General features: G+C 42.3%; 1 protein-coding gene across 1 annotated transcript; it reads right to left on the bottom strand.

The window, feature by feature from the left end:
- Positions 1–1,225: 1,225 nt before the first annotated feature.
- LOC142628046 (DNA-directed RNA polymerases I, II, and III subunit RPABC5-like) lies at positions 1,226–5,819 on the bottom strand. Its single transcript, XM_075801989.1, has 4 exons — positions 5,666–5,819; positions 4,823–4,881; positions 1,599–1,693; positions 1,226–1,502 (listed from the first exon to the last, which is right to left on the bottom strand). Exons 1-4 carry the CDS (start codon positions 5,699–5,701, stop codon positions 1,477–1,479), a joined length of 216 nt encoding a protein of 71 aa, XP_075658104.1. The 5' UTR covers positions 5,702–5,819; the 3' UTR covers positions 1,226–1,476.
- Between the last annotated feature and the right edge of the window lie 5,824 nt (positions 5,820–11,643).

Genomic DNA, 11,643 nt, shown 5'->3' with positions numbered 1-11,643 from the left:
TATGCTGTGTTTTTTAACCTAATTTATTGATTGGTTTGCATCGCCTATAGTTAAGTATCTCGGGTTCATATTCTATGTTTTGTTTTGTTTTGTTTTTTTTTTTTTTTTTGAGGGAAAAAATGTAGAATCATGGAAGTAAAATCACATTTTATTGGGCAAGATATACCATGGGATTCCCTCATTGGCTTGCGGCCCTGGTTCTAATGAGTTTTGCACTACTCAAATCCAAGCACTATGACGAGGTAGACGAGGTGCTTGCCCACTAGACCCCACATTGGGGTTAAGCAAACCATTAAAGTTAATTTCACAAATATATAGAAGTCAAGTTAATCTCCGGTGATGACCAACTTGTAGATGTTTTCACAAGAGCTTCACCTCTTAGCATTTCCAATGGTTAAAAAATAAGCTTTTCCATTTCTATGGACATTTGTTAGAGACCAAGGTGGACTCGATCAAGTCAAGCCCCATGTGAATGGGTTAAGTCATGTTAAGTGCCTCTTAAAATGTGCAATTTCAACTAGTCATTCGACTTCCTAAATTAAGGGTTTCACATAAAATGCCCACTTATTTATTTATTTTTTCTTTAAAAAAACAAATCATTTACCCCTCAATTTTTTAGAATTTAGGGGGCCTCAAGCCTAGGCCTAAAAATCCTGTTTGCATTGATACTTCATTGAATCCTTTAGTTTAATCCCCAGTGCCATCTGTAGTAACCACTTGAGACAGGTCATTACTAATTACTTTTAAATTAAAATTCTTTTGCTTATAGGCTAGAAATCTCTCTTTTATCTTTTTAATTTTTCTTCTCTAAAACAAACAAATTGTGAAACTTAAATTTAAATCATTTGCTTATAGACCATGAAGCGTCACTGTACGAATAGACATTTAGCCCAAAATGAAGAGGACTCTTTACGAGCAAGCCGAACTGAGAGTGACAACTGACTCATTTGGTTAGGTATCTTATACAAAAGAACCCAGATCGAATCTCCTGTATATCAGTGACAACATAGATTTCGTTTTTTTGAAGTAGGAAACATAAATAAAAGAAAGGAAAGGTCCCCTCTCTAGTTGTATCACCAATAAATTCAATATGCCTCTAATGGGAATAAAAATAAAATTAAAATTAAAAAATGAGATATAAGTAGACAATTCAAACAAGGCAAGCCCACAATGATTTTGATAAAAAGAACTGGGTCACCAATGACAAATTATTTCACAAGAAACATTATGCTCAAGCAACAAACATATTTTAATTTAGTGGATAAGGTTCATACTTCATACACAAAAAATTCACAAGCAACAACAGAATTGTCACGAACACATCCATGCATATCTTCACTTCTGTCTTGCTCCAAACTAAATAAAAAAGTTAAAAAGAGTCTTAAGACAGAGACATTCACAAACAAAGACAAACATGCCCCACTAGACATTCAGTAAAACGAACTTTGGCTCACTTGCAAGTTGCAACCCCATTCATCAAGTGGTCTCGTTCCTCTCCAGAGCTGCAATGAAGTGCAAATGTGAGTGCCAATAGAGCCATAAGCATTCCCCTAAACTGAAATGTTAATAGGGAGAGAAAGAGAGGAGAGAAAGATTACTGTTGTAATTCAGAAGCTTCTCAATGAGATCTACATGAGTCATAAGCATTCTTCTGCAGCAGTAACGGACCAACCCCAATCCATCAAGTGCATCTCTGCATACCACATAATTAAACATGAGTGCCATCAACTAATATCCGCTGCAAATTCATGCTTATAATCAAAACTAATACCAGGTAACACTGTCCACTACCTGTCAGATCATACTCCAAGAATTCAAAACAAAGCATATTTCTTAGCCGGTCAAATTATATTTGTTATTGTATTATACTCAAAAGAGAATTAGCCGGTCAAATTATATTTGTTATTGTATTATACTCAAAAGAGAATACACACGTGTTCCTAAGCACAGGTACAAATGACTTGAAAATTATGCCCATATTGATCAATGATGTATATGGACCCAAACCAACTGCAAGTGCATACAAAATCTCCCCTTTTCACATATGCTTTCAAATTCTGATAAATTTTAAAGTGCCTCTTCCTTAACAAATTCACCTAATTGTCTCAAGCATTAAACTACAAAATCTCAATAATATCTTACGATGTCAAAGACAATTTTGCATCATAATTAGGGCTGTCCAGAAGGATCCGGCAACCCGACCCACCCGAAGAACCGACCAGATCCGACCCGAATCCGGCCGACTCGATTGCTCCGGCGGGTCGGCAGCGGGTCTTCACCACCAGAAACCGATTTCCGGCGGGTCGGTTTCGGTTTTCCTCCCCTAAAACCCGAAAAAACCGAATCGACCGAGAGATTTCCAGATCCCGGCGAGATTTCCAGAATCCGGCAATCTTTTCCAGAATCCGGCGACTTTTTTCCAGAAACCGGCGACTTTTTTCCAGAATTCGGCGAAAACCCCAGATTTCGGTAAAATATTTCCTTAGATCCGGTGAGATTTTGACTGGATCTGGCGAAATCTCATCAAATCCAGTGAGATTTTCGCCGAATCTTGCGAAATCTCACCGGATCTAAGAAAAATATCGCCGGTATCTGGAAAACTTCGCCAGAATCTAGGTTTCTTAGCCGGATCTGTGTTTTTTCAACGATTTCTCGTCATCTTCTCAGATTTATGATTCCGACCGACCCGTCCGCCACCCATTGATGATCTGAACTGCCCGACCCGATTACTCCGGCGGGTCGGCGGCGGGTGCGATTTTTCTCCACCCGATTCTGGCGGGTCGGTTCCGGGTTGGGCACAAACCCGACCCGGACCGACCCGTGGACAGCCCTAATCATAATTACCGACAACTACACTACCCTACACTTAGAGATTCACATCACCAAATTAGTCTCACAGTGATCAAAATAGATACTTTATATTCACAACATATAATCACCACCCTTATTTTCTTATAAAAACTTGACAATAATAATAGTCGCCACTCTTATTGTTTTGATAATTCAGCTTTTCATTGCACTAAGAACACAGTTTAGAACTCAGGGCTATGCTGGCATCATGGAAGCAGCAGAACCCACACAAAAGAACACAAATGGACAATCAGCTACAAGACACAGGTGTACAGATTGCACTTACACAAACTACCAGAACTAAAGACTGTTCTAACTTCAGTAACAATACTCAAAGCTATCTAATAATACCCTAATTTGCACAGAGGATCTTGCTTAGGATTGAGTTGTTCACCTTGCTGCCGCCCTCCATCCTACCCCTTACATCCCTTTTGATAATCTTATGACCTGTTTGGATTGAAGGGGAGTAAAGTAGAGTTGGCCGGAAATTGCACTAATTTCCAGCCAACTCTACTCTACTCCCCTCCCTCCCCCTCAATCCAAACAGTTCATTACAGATTTGTTCCTCAGTCTGAACCCTCACCCCCATAGATTCTAATATTGCTTTGAATCCACAGGTGGTAAACTGTTGCCCACCAAACCAATTCGCATATGTGGCTTGTAGATTAGCTCCTTTCAGATGAACTGTTTCCAGCAATCTAGATCATCCCAATTCTTAGGAATTCCAATCACTAAGCAAAGGGCCATAATCTGCTAGTGAAAGAACAAGCAAAGAATAAATGGTCTCTACTCTCTATGTACCTCCTACAGAAAATACAGCTACTGCCTCCATTAAAACCCCATTGCACTGGCCTAATTTTGGTTGAGAATCTATCCCTCATAGATAGCCAGCCAATAAAGTTATGTTTTGGGATTGCATTAGGGAATCAAACAAGATTCCACCATGAGACTTCAGCCTTATAACTCCTAGTTTTTGCCCATGTACAAAGTACAAACTTGAGCAGTCTAGCTATCTAGCTATATGCCTGAGCTTGAGGAATCTTAACATTCCAAAAACATTTTCCTTTTAATAGATTCTCATGAACCCAGGCTATGGGTGCATATCTGTTCAGGTGGTTTCAATATAATTGTGCTACCTCTTTTTCCTTTACTAATATTGCCAAATTTCTATTGCAACTTGGTATTTGAGTTGTGAATATATTGAACTAATGCTTTTATTTGATGCTGAACTTTCTATACCTTTCCTCTATAGATGTAACTAAGGTTCAAACTTTTTATACCTTTCCTCTATAAATGTAACTGAGGTTCTCTTTGTGCTGGAACTAACAGTAAAGAGAGTGAAGGTACTACAACCCCAAACAGTAGAGTTATGCAATTTTTCATAACAGATACCAGGTTTGCCATCATGATTTTTATTAGAAACATAGTTCTTCAGGTAGAAAAATGAGCTATAAATACTGATCAGTATGTATGTTAATTCCAATTTTAAATATTCCCTGTACAAATTTTGGTGACCATCCTAAAAAACCTATTTCTAAAGCAACAGGGATTTGTGTTTGTGTGAATTGCTATTATTGTGGTATTAGTTCACTTCCTGATATCATAACAATTGAATTAACAGCCAAGCCAATGTTTGTAATTCTAATGGTTTCAATTGCTTTTGTTTCTCATTCTAAAAGTTAGCTTCTAATTAATGCGAGTCTCACAATGTTATTTACTATGAATATTCTTTGATTGTATTTTTTGCATGCTTGACATGTGTTACCAAACACAAATTTAATACGTTCAGCAGAAAAATACAGGAGCAAAAAACAAGCTTCCAATAATACAACAAGATGTTATATTTGTTTAATATATCATCTATTTATCTGCATTTTTCGATTTCTTGTTACTATTACAGTTTTTAATCATATACTGATATAAGCAAACTCTTAACAATATATCCCTAACAAATAAGCAAAAAAGTTCTTACCCTTCGGAGTAATCTGACTGGAGAAGGTCAAGATACATGTCCCATTTGTTTCCAATCACCTATACCAAAAAACCAAATTTTAAGCTTAAGTAAGAGTATGTTTGGTAACTGTCCCCCCCCCCACCCCACCCCAATTAACAAATAGAAAACAAAAACAAGTTTTACTTGAAAACAGCTGTAGACTTGTTTTCAGTTTATAGTTTTCAAAATACAATGAAACAACACACAAAGTAGTTTGGAAAGCCACACTTTAATGAACCGGCGATCTAATTCGAACCACACCGAGAACTTAACACAAATTTTACTCTCTTTTTTTCCCTTTTTTTCTCTGTCAACATAAAAAGACCCAATTTTTCTTCTTCTTCTTCTTCACATTCCAAGACTCATGGTTCTCTCTCTCTCTCTCTCTCTCTCTCTCTCTCTCTCCTTTCCAAATTTCCCTGTTGTTTTTTGTGATTGAACATATCTACTCCACCTTGACTGTTCACAGTTCAGCCACTTGCCTCCATGTATTTACAGACCCAAAATTGGTGGACTATCGAAAATTTTAATGGGGGCCAATAAGGAGGTAGTGAAGGTCAACTTGGATGAACCAAGTTTATGGATTTGGAGAAGTTTGAACAACTGGGGTTGTTGGAACATGAACAAAAAAACCCTACTTTGTTACCAAAAAAAAAAAAAAAAAGCCCTCCACAATCACACACACCACCAAACAACAAAACCTCCGAAGTTTTGTTCCTCAAAAACAAAAACCCATCATAGTCACAGTCCTATATATGATAATAAACTTAAAAAAGTTGCTACAATAACAACGAAAGTAAGTATGAGAATAAAGTAAGGTACCTTGCCGCAGGTAAAGCAACGAACTGGAATTATCATCTTCGCGCTTGCCTTAGCTGCTGTCTTCTTCTGCTGCTGCTGCTCTCTCTCTCTCTCTAAAGAGGGAATCGGCCTTTTGAATAGTAAACTTTGTCTTTGTATTTGTTTCGGTGAGAGGGCACACATAAATTTACTTCTATGTCCCGATTGGATGGCGATACCGGATATTTTGCGGGTGTTTTTTGTCTTCTTACAAATTTTTCCTAGGTTACCTTTTTGACCTCTTTTTTTTTTATTTATTTAATTTTAATATTAGCGAAAATGAACTTTTAGTCCCTACATTTTTACTCCCTACATTTTGATGTTTTTCCATTTTAGTCCTTATATTTTATTTTTACTACTTTTAGTCCTTAAACCAATTTACGCTTGTTATTTTCGTCATTTCCGTCAATCAATCGACGAAAATTGTTGAAGTGGTAGCCGGAGACATTAAAATATTATTAAAAATGTCATGTCAGCAATTTTTTAAAAAAAAATAATTTGTCAATTTTAACTATAAAAAAAATAAAATCAAAAACAAAAAAAATCAAATGCTTATGAACACAATAACACAAACTCAAAAAATCAAAGAACACAAACCCAACAAATCGAGAAAATCAAATGCCTATGAACACAATAACACAAACCCAGAAAATCAAAGAACACAAACCCAACAAACCCAAAAAATCAAACTCAAAAACACAAATCAAATGCCGAGGAAACCCAGAACACAAAGATCACAAACCCAAACCCAACCCTAATCTCTAGCAAACCCAAAACACCACATGTCCCATTTGACTGCTCAGCTCTGACCACCTCTTCCTCCTCTCACCACCGACCCAAGCCACCGATACTTTTCTCCTTCTCATTTTTCTTTCTTTCTTCCCCCACTCCTCACCGGCCCAACTCCCCTGCCCCAACACTGACACATATCGCCCTCGCCGCCGACCCAAGCCCCAAGCCCCAAGTCCCAAGCTAACCCAATCTGACCCATCTCGCCCTCTCTTCTGAGCTCAACCCCAGCCACCCTAGTCCGTCTCAACCCACCTCACCCCACCCCGATCTCAACCCATCCCACCCCAATCTCAAACCCACCCAACCTAGACCAACCTCAACCCACCCCAACCGATCTCAACCCATCCACCAAACCCCGATCTCAACCCACCCAACCCAGACCAACCTCCACCCACCCCAGCCGATCTCAACCCACCCACCCTAGACCAACCTCAACCCACCCCACCTCGATCTGAACCCACCACAGCCACTGCACCACCAGGTACCACGAGTGAGAAACGCGAATGAGAGAGAGAGAGAGAGAGAGAAGAGAATGAGAAAGTGAGATCGGAGAAGAGAATGAGAAAGTGAGACGAATGAGAGAGAGAAGAAAAACTAATTTAAGAAAATGAGATGAAGAGAAAACACTAGAGAGAGTTTTTTTATCTTAATTTTAGTGATTTTTTATTTTATTTCTGTTTTTTATTTAATTAAAATTGATAAATTATTTATAAAAAAAATAGATGTTGACGTGTCATTTTTAATAATATTTTAATGTCTCCGGCTGCCACCTTAGCAATTTCCATCGATTGACTGACGGAAATGACGAAAATAACAAGCGTAAATTGGTTTAGGGACTAAAAGTGGTAAAAATAAAATGTAGAGACTAAAATGAAAAAACGTCAAAATGTAGGGACTAAAAGTGTATTTACGCTGTGGGGAGTAAAAAGACCCTGATGGGAATGTGGGCCTTTGGGCCATGCTAAGGAAGGCCGACCTGCTCTTGGGCTTAGAACTTGTTAGTACTACGGGTCGGCCCATACGCCGAGGATCCGAGGATCTAGCCGAGGGTGAATTTCCCTTCGGACGGACACCGGAGAACCCGGGACTTCATGGTAAAGGTTAGGGAATGACACGGTCAAGACCAATGGTTAAGAGGGAACCCTTGAATGTCCTACACCGATGTCGAGAAATACCAAAGATAAAGGCTGCCACCTCCACATTAAAGACCCCGCACCTACCACCCCGGCCTCATTAACGGGGAAGTGACACCGAACGAACGCTGGAAGGGAAACTTCTGGTTACTATTCAAAGGCATTGAGAAAAGAAATATCTAGGCTAAGGGGGAGTTGGGGCAACACGTGTACAAAGTATCAAAAAGAAGAGTATTTAAGGAGCAACCTAGAATAGAAAAGGGGGACTGACTTTTTTGTAATCCAAAAGGAAAAGAAAAAAGAGGAAGAGATAATATAAGAACAACTCCCGGCTTACGTTCGAGGAGGTTGATTTACAATATTCCTTGTTGTTTCCAGGTGTTTGCAATCTTTGGCTTGTCATTTAATCTTCACACACTTCTGACCTGGGTTTCAAGCCCACACTCTACAAATTCATATTGTATTGGGCCTGAGCCCGTAACTGTTCTTGGGGCCAGGTGCAATTGTGCGCTTACAATTGGCGCCGTCTGTGGGAAATCTAGTCTAGAAGAGGTAGGGATATTATGGCAGGCTTAGGCTCTTACCATGCAGAGTCATAGAGATCACAACCGGAGGACCATTTCGAGCGTCTTGAATATCGAAGGGATCGTGAGGGAAGCGTCCACACAGAGTACCCAGGCGACAGCCATACTCATGGTGGGGGTAGCACCACTCACGAGGAGGGTTTTAAATCCATGCAGAAGGAGATTAATCGGTTGAAGAGGAAGTTACGCCGTGCTAAGCGTAGGTTTTCACCGTCCTCATCTAATCCTTCCTCAAAGGAGGATAGGGGAAGGGGCTACAGCTCAAGGTCGCGCTCTCCCACCAGTGCAACGTCCTCCGGTGAGGAGGACGACCAGCCAACTCGCAGGCGTAAGAGGCTTCATTCTAGGGGCTTAGGCAACGACGCTATGAGTAGGGCGTTGCACCAACTCTCCAAGTCTCCATTCATACGGAGGATTGAAAAAGGAAGGCTTCCCAGGAGGTTTACCAAGCCCACCTTTACCATCTACAATGGCCGGACTGATCCGGTGGAGCACGTGAGTCACTTCAACCAGAGGATGGCAGTGCACTCTCACAACGAGACTCTAATGTGTAAAGTTTTCCCCTCCAGCTTGGGACCTGTGGCTATGAGGTGGTTTAACGGTCTCAAATCGGGGTCTGTAGGCTCATTCGGGGATTTAACTAGGGCATTCGCTTCGCGGTTTATCACGTGTAGCAGAGTCCCTCGGCCATTGGACTCGCTGCTATCCATGGTCATGAAGGAAGGGGAGACGCTGAAAGCATACTCCGATCGATACTGGGAAATGTTTAATGAAATAGATGGTGATTTTGATGAGGTGGCGCTTAATACCTTTAAGGTAGGTCTTCCTACTGACCACGACCTAAGAAAGTCTTTGACGAAAAAGCCCGTCCGCAGCGTACGCCGCCTTATGGATCGTATTGATGAGTATAAAAGGGTAGAGGAAGACCAGCAGTAGGGGAAGGGAAAGGAGAAGGTTATCCCGCAGGAGAAGGGATTTCGGGCCTGGACGGATATCACAACAACAAGCCGAGGAGGGATTATTTCGGGCAATCCGGCTCGGCGGCACCTCGAAGACTAGTCAGAATACTGTGTTCCGAGAACCGGTGCATCAATTACTGTGAGAAAGTTCGTAAAGAGCCCTTCTTCTGGGGACGCACAAGAATGGCGAGGGGACCCTGCGAAAAGAAATCAAAACCTCTTTTGTCGGTACCATCGGGATGTGGGCCACACTCGAGAACTTGTCGGACCTTGTGGAACCATCCGGAGCTACTGCTCGTCGGAGGGAAAGTTGAAACAACACTTGTGTCGGCCCGGCAGGCGGGTCGGTCAAGTTGGCTCAAACAACCGGAGGAACAATTCATCTCGGCCAAAGATTAGGAACAATTAATGTTATCTTCGTTGCGGTGGTAGGACGGCTTTAGGTCCCACTAGGGTGATGGCGGTTTTCCATCCTCGGGTTGAGGATGTGGCAAAGTGAGCCGAAGAGGTTGAAGGCACTTTGCCCGTCCTAGGTTTCTCCGGGAGGATAAGGTAGGGACTATCCGCCCTACGACGATGCTCTTGTGGTCACCCTCGGGGATAGGGAACTATGATGTGAGAAGGGTGATGATAGACCGGGGCAGCGGTGCGGATATCATGTACCACGATCTATTCAAGGGGTTAAGGTTGAAGTTGGAAGATCTTACTCCTTATGATTCGCCGCTCGTAAGTTTTGAAGGAGAGCCGTTGTGTCGAAGGGACAGATTCGTTTGCCCGTTCAATCCGGCTCAAAACGGTTGATGTGGACTTTACTGTGGTTGATGCGTACTCTCCATATACAGCCATACTTGCCAGCCATGGCGCACGCTCTTGGAGCCGTCTCCTCTACCTTGCATGTTAAAGTCAAATTTCCCTCGGGGGAATGTGTCGAAGAGGTCTTCGACAACTAATCGGTGGCCGGGCAATGCATATCGTGCATCTGTCCCGCATCGACAGTGCCGAATCTTCGGCTCGATCACCAAAGGTTTATAGCAATTAATCGCTCCCGGTTCATACCGGGATGGCGACAGGAGAGGAGACATATTGTGAGGAGTTAGAGAAGTTTCAAAAGGCCGATGACCCGAGAGAGATTCTTCCAAGTCGGTGTACTTTTGCCACACCAAGAGAAGATGGAATTGTTAGAATTCTTGAAGGACAATGTTGATGTTTTGCGTGGGATCCTTATGAAGCTCCGGGCGTTGATCCGAGCTTCATTTGTCATCACTTAAATGTCAACCCGGCTATCGTTCCGAGAAGGCGGCCACCTCGGCGATCTTCCCGGGAACATTCCGAGGCTGAAGGAAGAGGTTCTTAAACTTAAAAGTATTGGTGCTATCAAAGAAGTTTTCTACCCCGAGTGGTTGGCCCATACGGTTGTTGTCAAAAGAAGAATGGAACGTGGAGGGTATGTGTGGACTTCATTGATCCGAACAAGGCCTCGTCCTAAAGATTCGTTCCCAATGCCACGTATTGATCAACCGGTGGATGCCATCGGTCGGACATCCTCGGATGAGTTTTTTGGACGCCTTCCGTGTTGCCACCGATTCCCTTGGCATTAGAGGATCGGGGAGAAGACCGCCTTCATTACACCGACGGGAATTATCATTATAAGGTCATGCCATTCGGCTTGAAGAATGCTGGGGCTACCTATCAAAGGATGATGACCAGAATGTTCGAACAGCAAATGGGGAAAACCATTGAAGTATATGTCGACGATATGGTGGTGAAAAGCAAAACAATACCCTCACACGTGAAAGATTTGGCCGACACTTTTCAGATACTGAGAAAGTACAAGTTGCGCCTCAACGCCTCAAAGTGTTCTTTCGGCGTGGGGTCTGAAAAATTTTTGGGATACATGATTACTCACAGAGGCATAGAGGTGAACCCAGCGCAGGTCAAGGCTATTCAGGACTTGCATCCTCCTCGGAACCCAAAAGAGATTCAAAAGTTAACGGGAATGATTGCCGCCTTGAATAGGTTCATATCTCGGTCAGCTGACCGGTGTCGTCCTTTCTTCCAACTGTTGAATAAGTGGAAAGGGTTTCGATGGACCGAGGACTGCGAGTTAGCTTTTCAACAGCTCAAGAAATATCTTTCTCGGCCACCCATTCTGTCTCGTCCGGAGGCACATGAGATTTTGTTTGCTTATCTGGCAGTGGCCGTCCACGCGGTCAGCCTGGTCCTGATAAGAGATGATAACGGGGTGCAAAGACCGGTATATTATGTTAGTAAGTCTTTAGGTGATGCCGAGGTGTGTTATCAACCCTTAGAGAAAGCGCTCCTAGCCGTGGTTCATGCCACGCGAAAACTTCCCCATTATTTTCAGTCTCACACAGTGGTTGTTCTGACCCAATTGCCCCTCAAGGTAGTACTACGTAGTGCCGACTACTCGGGCAGGATAGCAAAGTGGAGGACCATCCTGGGGGCTTTTGACGTTAAATACAAGCCTCGCA

The sequence above is a fragment of the Castanea sativa genome, chromosome 3 (assembly GCF_040712315.1).
Source record: "Castanea sativa cultivar Marrone di Chiusa Pesio chromosome 3, ASM4071231v1".
NCBI lineage: Eukaryota > Viridiplantae > Streptophyta > Magnoliopsida > Fagales > Fagaceae > Castanea > Castanea sativa.
Note: the sequence above shows the minus strand (reverse complement) of the source record. Positions and strands in the feature narration are given on the sequence as shown.

Bases quoted from the DNA above. Each gene is read 5' to 3' on its own strand.
- LOC142628046 (XM_075801989.1), bottom strand. From the start codon at position 5,701: ATGATAATTCCAGTTCGTTGCTTTACCTGCGGCAAG. The intron at 4,882-5,665 runs GTACCTTACTTT...TTTTTGGTATAG, and splicing joins GTTGCTTTACCTGCGGCAAG to GTGATTGGAAACAAATGGGA. The intron at 1,503-1,598 runs GTAATCTTTCTC...ACTTCATTGCAG, and splicing joins GAAGCTTCTGAATTACAACA to CTCTGGAGAGGAACGAGACC.